The sequence below is a fragment of the Antedon mediterranea genome, chromosome 1 (assembly GCF_964355755.1).
Source record: "Antedon mediterranea chromosome 1, ecAntMedi1.1, whole genome shotgun sequence".
NCBI classification, from domain to species: domain Eukaryota; kingdom Metazoa; phylum Echinodermata; class Crinoidea; order Comatulida; family Antedonidae; genus Antedon; species Antedon mediterranea.
Window position 1 is genome coordinate 35,304,008 of NC_092670.1, and position 19,433 is coordinate 35,323,440.

The following is a 19,433-nucleotide window of genomic DNA, read 5'->3' on the forward strand; positions in this document are numbered from 1 at the left end:
AGTACGAGTACAAAAATAAGAATGGTCCCTGAAACCATGGAACTGAAACATAGGCCTATTAAAGATGTATTGTCCCCTGAAAATAATATCTTTTTTACATTTTTTTTTCACACAATATTAACTATTCACTTTGACCAAAAATTGTATCAAAAACAAAAATTATTTAAATTTGCCTGAAAAACTATAACTTAAAACAAAAAATAGTCAAATTGGCTGTCAGCCAATGGGCTTTTGATTGAATTTAACCCTTTATTTTGTCATTTCATAAAGTGAATACATTATTTTGTGTTTATTTTTTCTACGGAAGTAATTAACTTGATTAAAACTAAAAAATGACATATTCAAAGTCGGATTTAATTAATCTTCATTGTTTATGTTTTTGGGGGACAATACATCTTTATAAAAAAAACCCATTGCATTTTACAAACAGATATTGATAGCCATTGTGGCTAATGATATTGTTTATGATAATGAGTAATGCTGTATTATGCTTATGTATGCTACAGCAGTTATGTGACGCCGATGTTTCATTTCGGGCAATGACTTGTTTTGCCCGTCTGGCGTTTCATACCCGTTATACGTTAGATCAATATACGAATTAATTTTGATCATCAAACGTGTCTCAATATAATACGACCGTAGTTCATCAAATAACACAAATATTAATAGAGATAAACAATAATTAGGTACACGTGGTAAATCTATATATTTTACTGGGTTCAGTATTTTCTAGTTCAAAGAGATCTAAGGCCCTTTTTGAGATCATCCAGACGTATTTTTTTTTCTTGGCGGCTTAGTTGTCGTATCGTACTTTTCGTGTCGTTAATTTTGTATCGACTGTAATGTAAAAACGCATGGCAGTAGGCCTACATGGTGAAAAGAATATACCGACAGTAACGTTTAGTAGATGACACCGTTTGACGGTGACGTTAAATAACGACAATGTTATTTAGGATGTTTTGGTATATACTTGCATACTTCATTACATCAATATGTTACATATTACTAATATGTAATGAAAATGAAAAACCATAGCCCGGTCTCTGCGTTAACGCAAAACGTAACAGTGTAGAAAGATTTGAACGTTGAGTCCCGGGTATCCTGACTGTAAGATAATGCAATCCACTTAATCAGGGGAAGATTACTTTTTCCTGGTTTAATAACCTAAAGCTCTAAAAATACAGGATATAATACTTTTTTTCTTGTTTTTAGTGATGCGGGTTCAATGACGCTGGTAAAATACTGTTTTCAGAATAAGCCCTACTATTGTATTATTTCTTTGAAATAGTTAATGTACTAGTTTCGTAGATACTAATTGTCTCGACCAGTGTTGATGCAAATATGTTCTGATTGATATGTGATAGAAAAAAAGGGTTTATAACATTAATCAACGTTCATTGACACTGGTAATAAAGATGTGAAGCATTTGTCTCTTAGAAACATGTCTAGTTAAGCATGCTAGAGTTCGGGGCTATCGTCCGGTCTCAGAGTGTTGATATCTTAAACAATGATTAAACGTGTTTATAGCGTTTACAGTACGTCGATTAGTGTGCGATCATGATTAAACGTGTTTATAGCGTTTATAGTAGGTCGATTATTGTGCGTTCATGATTAAACATGTTTATAGCGTTTACAGTAGGTATTGTGCATTCATGATTAAACGTGTTTATAGCGTTTACAGTACGTCGATTATTGTGCGATCATGATTAAACGTGTTTATAGCGTTTACAGTAGGTCGATATTAGGCGTTCATGATTAAACGTGCTTATAGCGTTTACAGTAGGTCGATTATTGTGCGTTCATGATTAAACGTGTTTATAGCGTTTACAGTAGGTCGATTATTAGGCGTTCATGATTAAACATGTTTATAGCGTTTACAGTAGGTCGATTATTGTGCGTTCATGATTAAACGTGTTTATAGCGTTTACAGTACGTCGATTATTGTGCGTTCATGATTAAACGTGTTTATAGCGTTTACAGTAGGTCGATTATTAGGCGTTCATGATTAAACATGTTTATAGCGTTTACAGTAGGTCGATTATTGTGCGTTCATGATTAAACGTGTTTATAGCGTTTACAGTACGTCGATTATTGTGCGTTCATGATTAAACGTGTTTATAGCGTTTACAGTAGGTCGATTATTAGGCGTTCATGATTAAACGTGTTTATAGCGTTTACAGTAGGTCGATTATTAGGCGTTCATGATTAAACGTGTTTATAGCGTATTACAGTAGGTCGATTATTGTGCGTTCATGATTAAACGTGTTTATAGCGTTTACAGTACGTCAATTATTGTGCGTTCATGATTAAACGTGTTTATAGCGTTTAAAGTAGGTCGATTATTAGGCGTTCATGATTAAACGTGTTTATAGCGTTTACAGTAGGCTACGTCGATTATTGTGCGTTCATGATTAAACGCGTTTATAGCGGTTACAGTACGTCGATTTAGACACACGCACAGTTTTAACCCAGTTGATATTTTTTGTCTTTGACAAGTATTATAGATATATACCGGTTAATCATTTCCACCTTTTAGAAACATACTGATAATGAAATGATCGTTGTTTTAGAGAGAAATTGATACAGCATTCCAGAATATTCCACCGAAGATTGCAGGCTCCTTTTGTATTTCTGTAGGCTTATTCATTTTAAATTGTTTTAAATCATTGTAATCATTATATTCAAATTGCTGTTTGTATAATTTTGTCAGTTTAGTGCATTTTACTCTCAGTGAAAACTACCTTTTTTGTTTTGCTGAAAAAAAAAGATTGTTTGTCTTTTCTTAAAATTAATTATTTGCCTTGTGCCTTTTTGATATTTCTATTTATGTATATAAATCCAAAGGCAAATAACTGAAAAAATGACAATGATGTGGGTATCAGTGACTGGATCTCAATGGAGATACAAAAAAAAAGCAAAAACTAAATCAAAACGATAAAGTAAAACAGCTATAAAAGTTAGCAGAGCTTTCGGGCAACACTAGCCCTTCATCAGTGCAAGTGAAGGAATTTGGATAACGTCATAGTATAAGAACTGGCAAGTGCTGCCTTGGTGGACTATGATTATTTATGTATGTATCCTTATATGATGAATGGAAATAAATAATTAAAGAAAGAAATAAAGAAGAAAAGAAATGGTACAACCTATTTATATCCGGGCATCTTAGATGATATCCTATATGTTTGTTTATATATTTCCGGACACCTTCCTTTGAATTTTTGTCCCTATTAATTTCATTACTTTTCATTTTCATTGACTTTTGTTATGTATGAATTTCGCATTTTTTTATATTTTTGCTTCGCTGTTAAAAACATACCTTAGAGGGTTGTGAAAATGTCATAGTTAACTATAACGGAAATAATGGGCACATCAATTTTAACAAACAGAGGTTCAGTAGGCAATAGGTTTTAATTTGGCCTACTTTTACAAATCGCCGTAGGAGAGGTTGATGTTATGCAACTGTAACTGGCCTAGGCCAGGTTTAGGCTTAGGCTAGGCTGGTTGAAAAAAAAGGGATCGCCGAATGTTGGGTACATGACAGTAAGGGCCATAATTATTCCCTGTAATGACATTTTACTAATTATAAAACTGAAAACATTGCTGCTGCATATACGGAGAAGTGACATCATGCTACTTTTATCACTTAACTGTGATTATATTTGTGTTAAAAAATTGATCGATTCAAACCTGAAATATATAAACACAATTATTGGAATATAAGTTTGAATCATTTATGGAAAAAAATTTCCAACATATTTTATGATGGGCCAATACATATTATCTTATTATACTTCTTCTTAGCCTAAACTTTCCCATTATAACTAAACTAAACTAAACTAAACTAATTATGTTTTAATTTTAGGATGAATACAAAATATGGAAAAGACATTATAGGCCTACAACAAATCGAGTGTGGATAGCCCTTATACAGGTAAATCCTTCACTCTTTTGTTTCGTGGTTATTGCATGCTGGTTTGTAAAAAGTTATTTTTAAATCTCTATGAACTCCTTCTGACTTGTATTTGGATGTCAGCGAAATGTTAATAAAATGTCTGGCAAACAATAATTAGGACGACTAAAATATGTGGAAACGACACTATGCTACAAATCGAGTGTGGATAGCTCTTATGCAGGCACACCTTTCACTTTTTGTTTGGTGGTTGTTGTTTGTTTGTAAAAAGTTATTTTTAAACTCTTACTGAACTCCTTCACGCTCACTTGTATTTGGGTGTCAGCGAAATGTTAATAAGAATGTCTGACAAACAATTTTCGTTTCACCTGTGATTGCCTTCAGTTTCAAAACAGATAATCCAATTTCAAAACGATTTCTGACAGAACATAACAAATTGATTTAATTGAGATGATTTGATAAAGTTGGCAACAAGTGTATCGATTCAATCTAACAGTGTGTCATATAATCTAAACTGAATGCGGGGAATCAATGACGTCACTTTCTAGATCAGATATCTAAAAAAATTATGATACACCATAGACATTTAATATTTCAGGCACAAAACTACTTTACACATTCTAAACGCGACGTAACAGATATCACCACTTGGGTTTTCAAGCTTGTTTAACTTGTGAAGCTAGATGCATCCGTAGAGAGCGCTGTTTTTGGGGCGCTATACTTTCATCGCCTACTTGACTGCATGCATTTTGCTTCTCTCCAAAGCGCTCGAAACACAAACAAACAAAAGCTTCGAGAAGGATAAGGACATACCATCTACCATCGGATATCCGCACATGCTTGAACCACAGCCTCATAAGGTAAAAACATCTTATATATTTGTAATCATAAAGAAGACAAAGGCATCAATAAATCCTCCGAACAAATAAGTAGAATATAGTTATTTAATGTAAGTCGTGACCAACAACTGCTGACATGACATGTACAGCAGATCTTTTTAAGTAGATCAAACTAATTTGTCTTTTTTATTTTACTCGACAATTATTTCTTTCTAGAGTAACTGTTAAGAATGTTGTAGGTTAAAACTATATTTTCTGGAAAAAGGGAAGTAAAATACGTATCAACCAGATTCCTAAATAGGCCTATATCGGCTAGCGTCATCATTACTATGGTTTAAATCCATGGGCCCGTGAGACGTATCGATCTAAATCTCTATTATATTGACAAAACATTCATTTACCACCAAATAATTATTGAAATAATATTTCATATATATATCATATAACGTTGCCCTAACATGATCTCAACCGAGGGATGAGGTCAGTCGGGTTGAGTAGGCCTAGCTACCCAGACATAACATTCCAATTCAAGCAATTCATTTCCGTAGAACCGCGTGAGACCATTAATGATTGTATCTTAATTGACACCGATGAATTGCCTGTTCCATTTGCTTCCTGAATGCCATTAGTTTGGTATTTAAGCACAATGCTCTTGCCAACCTAGCCTAGCACATACTTTCATGGTCCGGCAAAAGTTCTCGTAAATTAGACCTATTGTTATGCGTTATTTAACAACATTGCGCGCCGTCCAAACGCTGATAAACCCACGTGACTAATGTGCGTACAGTGTACTTATCAGGCTATAGTGGAAATGAGATCTTGACCGGACGAAAACATTTCATTAGTTAAAATTAGTAAATTGGTCTAGTGCAACAGAAATTTCGGCCACCAAATGTGAAGATTGATATACTTACGGTTTATATGGGACATTTGAGGTTAGGGTTAATAATCGTAGCTTCTCGAGTCGACTGTATGTCTCCGTTGGGTCACTGACCAGTTCGGTGAATTTTGAATTCATTCACTATGCCTTGACTTTAAATATGTAATAAAAGTGGTTATTACTATTTATAAAAGAAAAGGTCTTCACTCCAAAAACACGCCTTAAATCTTACCCTAAGGGTTTTTTTTTTTGCAGAAGCGCCACTAGTTTGGAACTAGTTTTCAATCCATATCGGTCAATTAAGTCTTGTTGGTCTTTAAGCGCTGTGAGGGCATTAGTAAATAGCGCTTTAATAAACAGTTTATCAATATTATTATTATTACTTTACTTAACTGTTATTGAATTATAAGCTATGCCTTCTAATTATATAATTGGTAGGCCTATATTAAACAGAAAATAAACCAAAATCAAATTGACAAAAACAGTGGGTGTAGTGTGAATTACCTATGACTCTCTTGACAAAAATAATGAACATTACCCTTAACAAAAACAACTTTACAGATTAAGAATTATGTAACTTCTATACCGTATCGCATAGGGTTCAGTATAACAGTTACTGTATGATATATTTAAGCCTGCTAGCCACAACGTGATCAATATGTTACTTTAATTGCTGTTGTTGTCAGTGAACTTGTTTTATAACTTCCGTTTTCACTGCTTTAAAAGTTTATTCTGGATTTAGTTTTTGTAACATGTCTATTTTTATCCCCCATAATCATCTTAGTTTATTTGATGGGATTGAGGATAAATGTAACAACTCACTTAAGTATTATTAAAGCTCATTCACATTTCTACTGACATTTAACTTATTGAATATTCAACACACTATTAATGCCCGTAGCTAGCTAGTGGATACTAACAGGTCTTCACCTTTTGGATATCCCTTTAATAGAGGTGTCCCCTAAATTAGGAGTTGGTAAAAAATATATTTCCCGTCGCTTGTCCGATGAATTTCCACAAGAAAGTGTTCCCATAGTGGCTGTAAGCTGAAGAAATTCCACATTCACCAACAAACTTTAATATAAAGTGTTAGATGCGTATGAAATAAAAGAGAAGAAAGTGTCCCGTTAGTAACTGTAAGCTGCGGTGACCCCGCATTCGTCGACAAACTTGCAGATAAAATAGTTGATAATTACCGGTTCTGGGCATAGGCACAAGTGTACCACAAAAATAGCCCTTGTGATATCCCCAACAAAACAATAACAGTACTTTAGTTTACCATACTGATGCCAAAGAGTAACGTGTTGATTACATAATTTGAGGCAATACGATGGTCCCATACATATGGAGCGTCGTAGTGGACAAACTTATGTATTGAACATTAATTATAGAGTGTCCACTTGGGATTTTTTAAATAACATTATCGACAATAGTAGGCCGATTTTTATTGTAGGTCTATTAGTGATATATGCCGACGATACGTCTGAACTTGATCATGCTCTGCGGAATTCCAGGTATAATTTAAATAGGCACATTTGATATTGTAAATATACAATACAACAATCCCAAATAATGCCAATGTACGAACTATTTTTTTTCTTCTATAAGTTATGCTATGTGAATGATGACATGGTAGGCTATATTTGCTGTATTATTTTGCATTTTTAGAATCTTTAAAAAGAAAAGATTAATCCATAAATCACAATAATATGGAAGTATCTTACGCTACACGTGCATTTACATATTTACCAAAGATTAATAATTACAGCTAAAACTGTTCTGTCGTTTAAAATAACAAACGTTTACGCATGCTTAAATTATTGTTGCAATTTTAGTGTTAGTTTAGTGTTTTTATTTTCTTGTCTGTCTATTTTATGTTTGCTAATCGGCCGATAATTATAGCTTTCAATATTGAATTACCGTTATTTCTACTATTGTTATTGTTTTTTAACAATGGCTTTCAATACGTGATATTTTAACATAGTATCATGTTAATCGTATTAAATAAATGACTTCTGGGTTGTCGGATCTTGGTTGCTTGGCAACGTGAACCCAGCTACTGCTATTTGACCGACGATGCTATTGTCACGTAGCTATTTGTCCCCAGGGACACTTTTGTACTTTTTTTATGAACTTTTTCTTAGTTTGTATATAGTACTGTATATGTAAACACAGTTTTCAGTACCTATAAGACTCTGTATATCTTGGATCATTAACCATTTTAATTAGAGCCTGTGACTTTACGACGAACAAATAGCGATGCGTGCCCGTCTTTCTAACTTTAATTAAAGAAAATGATACATCGAATAGAAATCTAGAATACACTGTGTAGTATATACGATATATGAAAAGACGAATATAAGAATCCCAAACTTACTCCTATATTTACCATAAACCTTACAAAACCGCAGCATTAGGCCGACATTCGTTCGAGAGTCTATTAACAATGTTTACGTTCTTTCAATAAAGTTTCGATTATGTTATGACAATATTTTTTGATAACCTTATCGTCCTAATCAATATTCGTGGTAATGTTTTATTGTAGATAAGCTTTGTGCGGCCAGTGCTCTCAATATGCGCAGTTGAGATGAAAAAAACCCCTCAAACTTTCTATATTGTGTTACATTATAAATAATATACAAATTACCCAATTATCTATTAACAATTTTATATCACCAGCTATTATAAATATTGGATGTGATACGTAAACGGTTTTCACAGCAAGATCCAAACCGTAGGATATTCCAAACCCTAACTTATGATATTGAATACGAATGGCATCGGGTGGTATGACCTTTCCGATGGACAGTTGTTGTGTTATTTTACATTTCCTTATGGACTTACTGGAATGCCATAGTTTCCTTTTATATAATATATATTATTGTTATAGCATGTAGCCTAGTAATAACAAAACAGGCCGAGTTTCCGCTGCCGTAACAAAATTATCGGTTAATTGTTTAACCAATCAGATAATTACTAAAAAAAAATAAAGTGCGCATGATCAGATTTTACCGAACAATCAAGTGCCCAATCACAACGCAAAGATTTTTCCTTCAGGTCAAAGGTTAAAAGTGATCGCATTTATCCAATAATTATCTGATTTGAATGAGATAATTTATTTATTTATTATAATTAAATTTTATTTTTTCTCGAGCGGAATCGGTTAAACCCCGTTTCCACAGGCGGTTTATCGTTTAATTTTCATCGGTTAAAAATGTTCATCGGTTAATTTTTGGCTGCGGAAACACGGCATCGAAGATTCCTTTTATAACATACTGTAGTAGCCTAGTAGCAATCGAAAAACAGTTTATACGCCACGACATTTGTACGAATTGATAATGCAAATATACAGTGCGTGCCGTGATTACTTTCACTTTTGTATTAACGATTATTATACATCACTTTATATGCAATGCTTTACTACAGTACTATGGAAGGCGAACACCGTCAAAATACAATTACAAACACAACGTACCTACTACTACTACTATTACAAACATATGTAATAAAAAAAAAAAAAAAAAAAAAACCCATAAATATGTAATTTCTAATAATTCAGAGGCAGCATGAAAGAAAATTGCTCTAAAACCATCCCGACCACTAGCATTTATAAGTATAGTCTCTTTTTGTACGATCACTCATGTTAATTTAATTATTAAAAAAAAAAAACCGCTTTAGGGCCTAAGTAAAAAAAATAATGGTAAAAAAAATGTTTAAATGTAGGCCTAATTGCCATGTCAGAACGTATACGTATGAATAGACAACCGATTTCTTGACCCGTGTAGTCTTATAAGAAAACACAGTAATAAATGTCATGGCATGTATTTTATATAGATATCTTCTTTCTACCCATCTTGGGCCTCTAATAGTTCTATCTCCTGAAACTGTTGTTGATACTGGCTTCGAGCCTGAAGACACATAACTGGTTTGATAAATCTATAATCTTCGCCCAAGTTATTTCTGGTGGTTTTCCATGATTTTTATAAATACTGAATAAATAAAACGCGGATTATTTATTGATAAAATTTGTACCAAAGTTACCACAGCCGTCTATCAAAAATGCGTAAGCATTGGACTATTAGTAGGGAATGGAGATGTTCAGTCATTTCTAGTTTCCTTGCAGTCGTTTTAAAATGATTGCTAGTTTCCTTACAGTCGCTATTCTCAAAGTAAAGTAATAAGTTCTATTTCGACTTCTAAAGTACAGTGAGCAACATGATATAGACAAATTAAGTTTTGCTAGTCTAAATCTAATAAGTACAATTTTTACTAATTTGTATTCCATTAATACTAATTATAAGATGCTCGGCAATGTGCATTGTGCATGACAGAGTGTATTGTAAGATTGCATATTGTAATTTATACCTATGTTCAGTTGAACGCTCCTTGTCGAGGATTTAACAAACATGCAAATTGTCAATATGTAATATGCCTATATCAAGAGAGAGAATAAATTATTTCTTTTTTGTTTTATTTGTAAGGTCTATCTTTCAATGTGTACTACTACTGTAACTGTGGCCTCACTGGCCACTTCTTTGAGTTGAAAGAACACTGAGGTCTTGAGTTGTATTACGATTGTGTTACAGTTACACTACTATATTGGGAAGTTAAAATACTATTATTGAACGTTATAAAAATAAATTGATTGTGGCTTGATTACAAATTGTTCGTGTTCTTTCTTATGTATTATCTAAACTCGAAGAAGTTGCCAGTAAGGCCGCAGTTATAACTATTATATTTTATGGCCCCAGATTGCCCCAAATGTATAAAATGCACTGATATTTCCCCGTTCTAATTTGGTACGTACCGTACTAGGTTACTGTACAGTAGTTCCGCAGTACGATTACAAATAAACTCAACTCAATTCAATTGCCTTTCCACACTTCATCCTGGTACCGATGTAGATATAAAATCAGTGGTGGTGTAACATACAGCTCCTGGTTTAGGAACCCTAAGTTAAGAGGCCCTACAATGCTGGAGGCCTCGAGCGTTTTTAGCCTTTTTTTCGTAATGCCTGTTTTTTCCCCTGGGCACTGATCAGGGGCCCCATAAGCTACAGAGCCCTTGAGTTTAGCCAGTGAGCGCTCATAGCCGTTACGCCATGACTGTTATAAAATGTGACGATGATGTTCTACAGTAATAACTGATATAAGGCGATACACTAAACGTGTTTTCCAAAATGTATTAGGGACATACACTTATCGGGCAATGAATAGTCATAATTAACTACGCGGCAATAAAGTAGACCACCAAAGCATGTCCTGAGACCACGTGATATATATACATGCACATTGTATTTAACCGGATACAAATGGTCTGTCATCATCTCCATAGTTATTTGTAACTGAGCTAAGTGTATGATATTTTCTTACATTAAAAGGATTTGGCATTTTAAAAGTGAAGATAGTGCACCATTGATTGATATTCGCTTTAAACCACAATTCAGCATTCATTATGTCGCTAGAGGCATTGTAGTTTAAAAGCTATTTCTGAAAAAAATATACTGAGTATACGATGTTTATGTAGCTTGCGATTCACGTTGGGAAGATACCCAAGTAAAGTTATCCAGCCGGATCCTATGTGAAAATATTCAGACATGTTTTAAAGCAAAACAAAGATTTTTAATGGGGGTCTTAAAATGGATATGAAACAATATCAAAATATCAACAAAAATAATTTTGTATGAATGCTTTACATATGAAATAACACCACACCAAAAATTAGGTTTAAATACCTTGTAAAACTTGAGAAATAAATAAGTTAAAATTCAGTGTAAAACCATCGAAAGATGGCCGACCAACCATCATGCCATCTTGGATTTTATTAACGTTCTAAACAAACGTACGCGGAATCTTCCGATTAATTTAAAACGCCCGCTTTTGCATCCACGGCAGCAGCTGTTTCGTGATTGGTTAAGAATGCCCAACTACAGCCAATGAGCTTCTTTCAAAGCGGACAGGAAGCGAACGTAAACAACACACGTCATACATCACACACACGATACACACATGTCAAGCCGATTCTAGGCTAGGCCGGCCGACCGAGTGTTTACATTTTCTCCAATATTTTTACCTAATGAAGTTTTTTGCATAAAACCTAATATGATATAAGCCCAATTGAAGGACAATGGTAGTAGTAGACGGCAAAAGACGAGAGCACCTCTTGAATGGACCTTGAATGATGATGGATTGCCTTGAATATCACGCATCGTGCATTAAACTAAAAAGGTGGACAATTTGTACCTGATGAAAAAAAACCGGGTAAGCTCTACTTTTTTATTCGTGACTCTAAATAATGGCCATCATATAAACTGTAGTACAGTATTATTAAATATATGAATTATATTATTTATTTAATTTAACCTTTTGTTTACTAAAAATACTGCTGTTAATTCAAGTTACAAGCTTGACCTATATATTATTATTACTCAAACTTTGTTTACTCGACCATTACTGGGCAGTAGCTAGGCCTACCTATGGTACCAGTCGAGTTTTAGGGGCTATACCAATTACCTTTATATATATTATATACTTACTATCTTTTATCTTTGCAGATGGAATATTGACTTGTTGTGGCAAGAAATGCAAGGAATTAAAAACTGATTTTACAGCATTGTAGATTTATGTTGCATTAATAATAATTCTATTTAAACATAGAAGAATCTTAAAATGTGGACCAAGGAGTATTGTTCAGATTTATAAACATTTTAATTATATAATAAATAATATTAATAAATGTTTTAGTCAATTTGAAAGAGTAGGGCCTATATAATTTTATATTTATTTAATTTCTTGCTGAATGAAAATAAATGAATTAAATGTACACTTGTCTCAATACTATTTTTTATATTACACACCTAGTCAACCATTTTCAAACATTGGCCTATTTTTGTTCACCATTTATTTATGATGTAGCTGTCTACCTAGTTGTTGAAATATTGGATCGTTATCAAGCTTGGTTAAAAACAATGGCCAATACTGTATATACTTATATAGGACAGGCAGCTCTATCATTGCAAAAAAATTTCAGAAATTTGTCTGTCCAGCGTCAGCGTGTGACACACTGACATGACCCTTTGGAAAATCCATAGAGGAGGCATGCGCGTCCTCTGGGACACGTTGGTTTGAGAAAAAATCGAGTTGAATACAGTGCAGTCGTCCAGTTGGATAGTACAGTATAAGGTTTTCCGAACAATGCCTAATGCGTGCTGTATTGGGGGGTGCAACAGGACCCCAACATCCCACCCACATGTATCCTTTCTCCTTTTTCCAAGCCAAGTGGACCAAGTGGAAACTTTCAAAAAATGGGAGGATTTCGTAAAACTAACTAGAAAAGGATACATCTGGAAGCCGTCTCATAAAATATGCACCGAGCATTTTTGTATAGAAGATAACATAAACCACACCGAAATACAAGAGATGGGAAAGAAGGGGAAAAAAATAAGATACCGTCTTCGTCCTGGCGCTTTCCCAACATTGAAATCGCCAGTAATAGAAGAGAATAGGGATGATAGCACGAAGCCAAAAAAGAAGATGCGGACCTGTTATCGGAGGCGAGAGGTCAATAGGGTAGGCATACAGTACTCAAATCACAAAACATTTTGTTTATCATAAATTGCCCAGATAGAATATTGGTATTTTACTAAAATACAACTTACGAATAGAAACAATCTCCATTTAGGCCTAGGTCCTAATTTATGAATTGAAATATAATAATTGTGGATAGAAATAATCTCCGTGTAGGCCTAAACTTCTTCGTAGATGCATGACGGCTAATTTAAAAATAGCCAAATTTTGAACGCGCGTTACGCACAGTACTTTTTAAATTGCCGTACGAAATAATGGAATGCGGCATACAGGGTCTAGCATTGTCACTAGACTCTATAACTTATTATACCGTCTTAGGCCTACAATCGTTTTAGATTAGTTCAATCTGGTAAATACGCATAGGCCAAAAAAACGCAGAAATTATTTATTTATTTCTTCTTTTTTTTTTCAGATTTTAGCCAGCCGTGGTCCAAGTACATCGTCGGTAAGTAGGCCTTTTTCACGGATGGCAAACAATGCTGTGCAGGGAAGCGTAACCAACAGAAATAACATAGCACACCACAGTAGTGTATAAAAGCATAATAGGCGCCGCAACTGCATCGCGGGAAAAACGGTGGTGACAAACGCTTATGCTTATACACGGGTGTTTTTTTTTTATGGATTTTAAGCGAACAAAAAAAACAATTTCTAATTTTTTTTCAGACATACAGTGATGTTTTAGGCCAATCTTTTAAGAAAATGTTACAGTAACTTTATTTTCTCATACGATCATCCATCCGTTCAGGGGTTACAATTTTTTAATTAACATGGTGTCTTCACTATTTTTTTTTACGCTTCCCTGCACAGCATTGTTTGTCATCGGTCGAAGATGTCTTCCATTTCGTGAAAAGGCTTATACAAAAAGTCTATGCCTATCTACCAATTAAAATTAATGCAGGGAGTCGTCATTAGATTAATTTTGATTAAATCCCTATGGAAACTATTACTAGTACTGTTTTTTAAATGTAATAATTACTATATTTTTGTACATAGGCACAAGGACAGTATGTGCAGTCTTCAGGTAATGCCAATATTAATACTAAACTTTTTTACATTGATGATTCTGTCTTCACTATCAAACTACTATGCTTACATATGATGGTTCTATGACATCATCATGTCCATATATGGGCACATCACATTTTTTTGTCACATAAAGTTTGACAGTGTAGACAGAGCTTTAGGCCAATTGTTTTTATTGCACACTTATATATCTTAATTTGATGTAAATCAAATACTTGTCAATGCTGTTTTTTGACATGACAAATTTACTTACACAATAGATTCAGATGATGAAGGAAGAAATATAAGAGGCACACGTGGCGCATTCAATTTATATTCGGAATCCGACAGTGATAGTGACCATGACGATGCAGATGCGGACTACATTGCTCCAGATGACCAAACAGATTATATAGAACCAGCGGATACTGTTAGAGGTCAGCGAAAATATATCGTTGGTCAAAGAGAATTAATGGCTCTCTTTGACAGGTGTCGGCAGTGTGGAGGGAAAGCAGATAGAAAAATAAAGAGAGAATGTGGAACAGCAGTAGAGATAGAGTCAAAGTGCAGAAATCGAAGTTGCGGCTATCAATTTGAATGGATGAGCCAACCAAAACATGGAAAAATGTTTTTGTTTAACATTCTTTTGTCTGCCGCTATTCTTGTGTCAGGTAAGATAAGGTTTATTCTTTTTAATTTTTATGAAGGCTTGAAATAATCTAAAAGTTTACGGTTCAATCAACATGGACACTATTTACAGTACATAAATACATTTTTTTATATTTCTAGGTTGTTGTATAACACAGTTTTTAAGAGCTATAAGATTTTTAAACATTGCAGTTTTTACTGATAGAACATATTTTTACCACCAGAAATGGTAAGTACAGTACAACTATTATTATATTTTTTAAATGGTCTATCGCATTCATTTACTTCTGCTGCCTCTCGCTTATGGAATGACCTACCCGCCTCAATTCGATCATGTTCTTCTACTATCGCCTTTAAATCTGCCTTAAAAACTCAAATTCAAATTAGCTCTCTCATACACCGTGCCTTTAATCACTTACTGCTGGAATTGGCGCTTTACAAATTTGTATTATTATTCACAGCAATAAACGCTCATTGGAGCTCGATGATGTGTTATGTTTTTTTTTAGGTATTTGCTGCCAGCTGTGTCCTGTGTTTTCGCAGCGCAGAGAGAACACAATTTCAAGAGCAACATGAATATTTCATGTGATATGCGCTGCGATAGCCCAGGACATACAGCCAAGTTTGGCACGTATACCACAATTGATGCAGACACCCATAAAGTAATCCACATTGAAGTGGTCCAAGTAAGTCGTCAAGTCAAATTTTCTCCATCTTCATTGTACCATAATACTTTACCTGTACTGTGCTTATAACAATTATTGGTAATAACTTTTTAACTGAATTTGTTTTACAGAAAGATGAATGTTCGAATTCACCAGCAATGGAACTGGAGGGGCTGAAAAGAACATTGATGGTTTTAAAAGGTTACGGAGTTACCGTGGAAAGAATTGTTTCCGACAGACATAGTAGTGTAGCTGCCTACCTCAAAAATTCCATGCAGAATATAATACACTACTTTGATGTGTGGCATGTTGCTAAAGGCAAGTATTTAACTACTTCAATTCATCACCTTTGCTGGACCAGCACTAATATGGTACATGATTATTATTATTAAATTATACACTCAACTGTTCAGTACAGTAGTCCATTTAATTGCCAACAATCTTTAAACACAATTTTTTTATTTTTTTAAAAATAAAAAGCGTGTATACTATTTGAAGATGTTTAATATGATCAAACTGCTTAGTTAAATAATATAAAAACTGTATTTTCTTAAATTGACATGCAGGTGTAAAAAAACAATGTCTGAAGGGTGGAAAGCTTAAAGACTGTGACCAGATAACAAAATGGATCAAATCTATTGTAACTATGATTTATTGGATTGCGTCAACTACACCCGAGACTAAAGATTTGAGTTACGACAAGGAACTAAGAGTCCAAAAATTTAAAAGCATATACAATCATGTAAGAGGGATACATGAACATGAAACTCCATTGTATCCCAAATGCATGCATGGTGAACTGGAAGAACGGGATTACATTCTCCCAAGTAAGTATCTCATGTGTATAATTAAGTAGTAACCAATCTCAATCAAGGGAAAAATTGCACACTGACAAACGAACATTTTACAATTTTACAATGTTTACTGTAATGTCTAAACACATGATTTGTTATTATCTCGAATACAGGCTCTAAAGCTGAGGAAGTTTTGTCAAAGATTCTGAATTCTTCATATCTTTTAAGATCAGTTCAACAGTTATCACCTACTATCCAGACATATTCTAACGAATCATTCCATCAAGTTATCAATCACTTCGCTCCAAAAATGCATCCATACCGTTTCAAGGGAATGATTGCAAGGTAGTATTATACATCTTCCCAAAACAAGCTAAAAAATGAAACAAACAAAAATAACTCGAGTCATTGGAATGGTGAAAGACAAACAAATTTTTTACTATTTTCAGAACGTACATTGCTGCACTGCATTGTAATGAGAATGTCGGACGGTGCCAGCAAGAAAATAAAAAAGGCGAGAAAGAGTATTCATTGTGGTATTCTAGAGCCAAAAAAGACTGGGTGGCAAAAAAACATTTAGTTAACCCCACTTTTGGTAAGATTGATTTATTTATTTAAAAAATATAACATAATTATATGTTTTCTGTAATCGAAAAGTCTTATTAATATTTATTTGGTTTTCCTTTCAGAATACGCAATTAACGTCATTGAAATGGCAATGTACATGGCAAAAACAAATACAAAAGAACTATATTACACACCAGAGATAATGTGTGACCCAGGCACTATTGCAGAGAAAATGCCAAAACCTGACAAAAATGAGTTTGTAGCCCAGTTATTAAGCAGATTTAAACCTACAACATAATGAATTGGAGTCTACCTTATCTATCCAATGGTGGATATTTGAACCCTGTGTAATTGTTGGCTTCATCTGGGAAAACATCTCGTATTTTTTTCATAACACAAGATGGCATTGGTATTCTTCGGTCCTTGCCAAGAAACCCCCAGCACCAACGTACAAATTGGCGGTATGCAGTATATCTGTATCGCCTGGAAAAATGTACAAACAAAAGAAAAATACATGTTATTGTGTTCAAATTATTTATTTATTTGTCTTGTAAGATTCCCGTCATGTACATTCCTCCAGTTGGAAATTAATAGTAGATTGATATACATATGATATGATGTAATATATTTTTACTTTGCTTTTTACTTTTACTCTGTACAGTACCTTTCTATTGCACCTTCCACCACATGTTCTTGGTATTGCGAGACATACTGCCAATACGCAATTTGTAGTGTTGCTGGGTTTAAAATTGCAGGTTCGAACCATGGGTGTGTTGTTACGCACCCAGTGTGCTGAGGTCCCTCCTTATTTTTGTTGTTGATTTTTTCTACCTGTAACAAAATACAAAGAAAACATGTAAAAAATTTATTTAAAGCCAAAAAATAGTTGGTCCGAGTCAGATTTAATGGGTTTTTGGTTATATTAAGCCATTTATTTTGTCTTTTTATTTACTAAAACTGTAAAACGGCCTACCGTACTATATTCGAAATTTGATTTTATATCTTCATTCTTCATGTGACAATGCAATTCTTGAATTTGTGTTTTTTCTGAAAATAATTAATTATTAGAAATTAATATTACCTGTTGGCAACAGTATCTATTCTCCCATGTTTCTTCTTCCACACAGTTTCCACATTCACACCTATTTAAACAAAATCATAGATTACACATTAATGTGGCTCATTGTTTCCTACTTTCGCAACGTGTATAGTAGAGCCCTAAATATATACAGTAGATAATTAATATGATTTGTGAAAGTGTAGTTGCAGTAATTTTAATGTACTGCCTAATTTAATTAATTATGCCTACATTTAGTCATTACATAATAATAGGTTGTACTAGCATACTATTACTAGCCTAGGCCTAATGTACAAAATGCTAATATGGTGGACTGCCTCTCTGCTTAGCTAGCCTACCATACATACCTACTATACTAATCTACTCTGTAGTCTATTTTTTATATTCTAAAAGTAATTCTCCTACCTAGCCTAAAATAATACTAATAGTAGCCTACTACTAGGCCTGGTAATTATAATAACTACAACTTCCTGATACTGATAGTACTAACTAGCCAGGACTAGGCTAGGCTATATCATATATGAGCCTACTAGTTAGGCCTATAATAGTAGTAGTAGGACTATTGAATATAGCCTAGGCCTCTAGCTCTATCTCTAATATAGCTAGGCCTAGTAGCAGGTGGACTATATTTATATAGGCCTAGCTAGGCCTAGGCCTCTGTACTAGGATAGGCCTAGGTTCAGCTAGCCTAGGCCCTTAGCCTGGCCCTACTAGTAGGCCTAGGCAGGACAGGCAGGGAGGCTTTATTTTCGCGTTGAGTACAAAGAGTGAAAAATCTAAAAGGTGGGAACAGCAGTAACTCCAAAAGAACTCCAAAAGTAGGTCTAAAAAAACGGGGGGGGGGGGGGGGGGTCCCATCACATTTCTCTTACTTATCGCTTACCATTCTCGACCTTGCCTAACATGCATGTTAGGTGGAAGCCCAAACCGTCCGAATTCCCTGGCCCGACGAGCGTCAGGAGGTAGGCCTAGGCCTAACCGATCGTCTGCTGCGGGCCTTTGCAATGGTGGTAGACGTGGGTCATTATCGAACGGTCTTAAATTGTCAGGATTTACTGGTAATAAATCTTCTTCTATTTCTATATCCGCTACAAAATATTCCTCTTCACTATCCATTCCAAAATGATGATAAAAATAAACTAAACACTCCTCCGCCGTCGATAGTGGAAAAAAAATGGCGTCGGGGTTTCTCCATAGCGATCGTCGTGTAATTGATATTTTCACACATGCGCACTGTATCTACGTTTCTCCAGCTTCCCGGTGCAAAACGTTAGTCAATTTGCAGAAGATCGCCATAAGAACAGATTTTAAAATTCATTTTAAAAAATAATCGGTTGACAAACAAACAAAAATTTTATCCGAAAACATTTAAAACATATTCATAAACAAAAATGTAAAGCGGATAAGCCAACGCTGTAATAGTATAGAGCCAATCTGCAAAAGTCTGTGAATGACGGATTCTCC

General features: G+C 34.3%; 3 protein-coding genes across 6 annotated transcripts in view; 2 read left to right on the top strand and 1 right to left on the bottom strand.

Moving 5' to 3' along the window:
* Positions 1-4,578: 4,578 nt before the first annotated feature.
* Positions 4,579-19,433, top strand: part of LOC140044030 (PDF receptor-like) — an 82,181-nt gene continuing 67,326 nt past the window's right edge. For 2 of the 4 annotated variants that reach the window (XM_072088542.1, XM_072088596.1), the window contains exon 1: positions 4,584-4,770. The gene's annotated coding sequence lies outside the window, so the exon portion shown is untranslated. Of the gene's footprint in view, positions 4,771-19,433 lie in introns of all 4 variants that reach the window. The other 2 variants (XM_072088654.1, XM_072088709.1) reach the window with 2 other exon arrangements.
* Positions 12,698-15,936, top strand: LOC140043671 (uncharacterized). Its single transcript, XM_072088201.1, has 6 exons — positions 12,698-13,660; positions 14,209-14,236; positions 14,499-14,888; positions 15,007-15,094; positions 15,374-15,551; positions 15,662-15,936. Exons 3-6 carry the CDS (start codon positions 14,690-14,692, stop codon positions 15,920-15,922), a joined length of 726 nt encoding a protein of 241 aa, XP_071944302.1. The 5' UTR covers positions 12,698-13,660; positions 14,209-14,236; positions 14,499-14,689; the 3' UTR covers positions 15,923-15,936.
* LOC140043774 (P2X purinoceptor 7-like) lies at positions 16,036-19,172 on the bottom strand. The gene is made up of 5 exons (XM_072088276.1): positions 18,853-19,172; positions 17,973-18,033; positions 17,556-17,722; positions 17,205-17,374; positions 16,036-16,697 (listed from the first exon to the last, which is right to left on the bottom strand). The coding sequence occupies exons 1-4, from the start codon at positions 19,083-19,085 to the stop codon at positions 17,206-17,208; spliced, it is 630 nt and encodes a 209-aa protein (XP_071944377.1). The 5' UTR covers positions 19,086-19,172; the 3' UTR covers positions 16,036-16,697; position 17,205.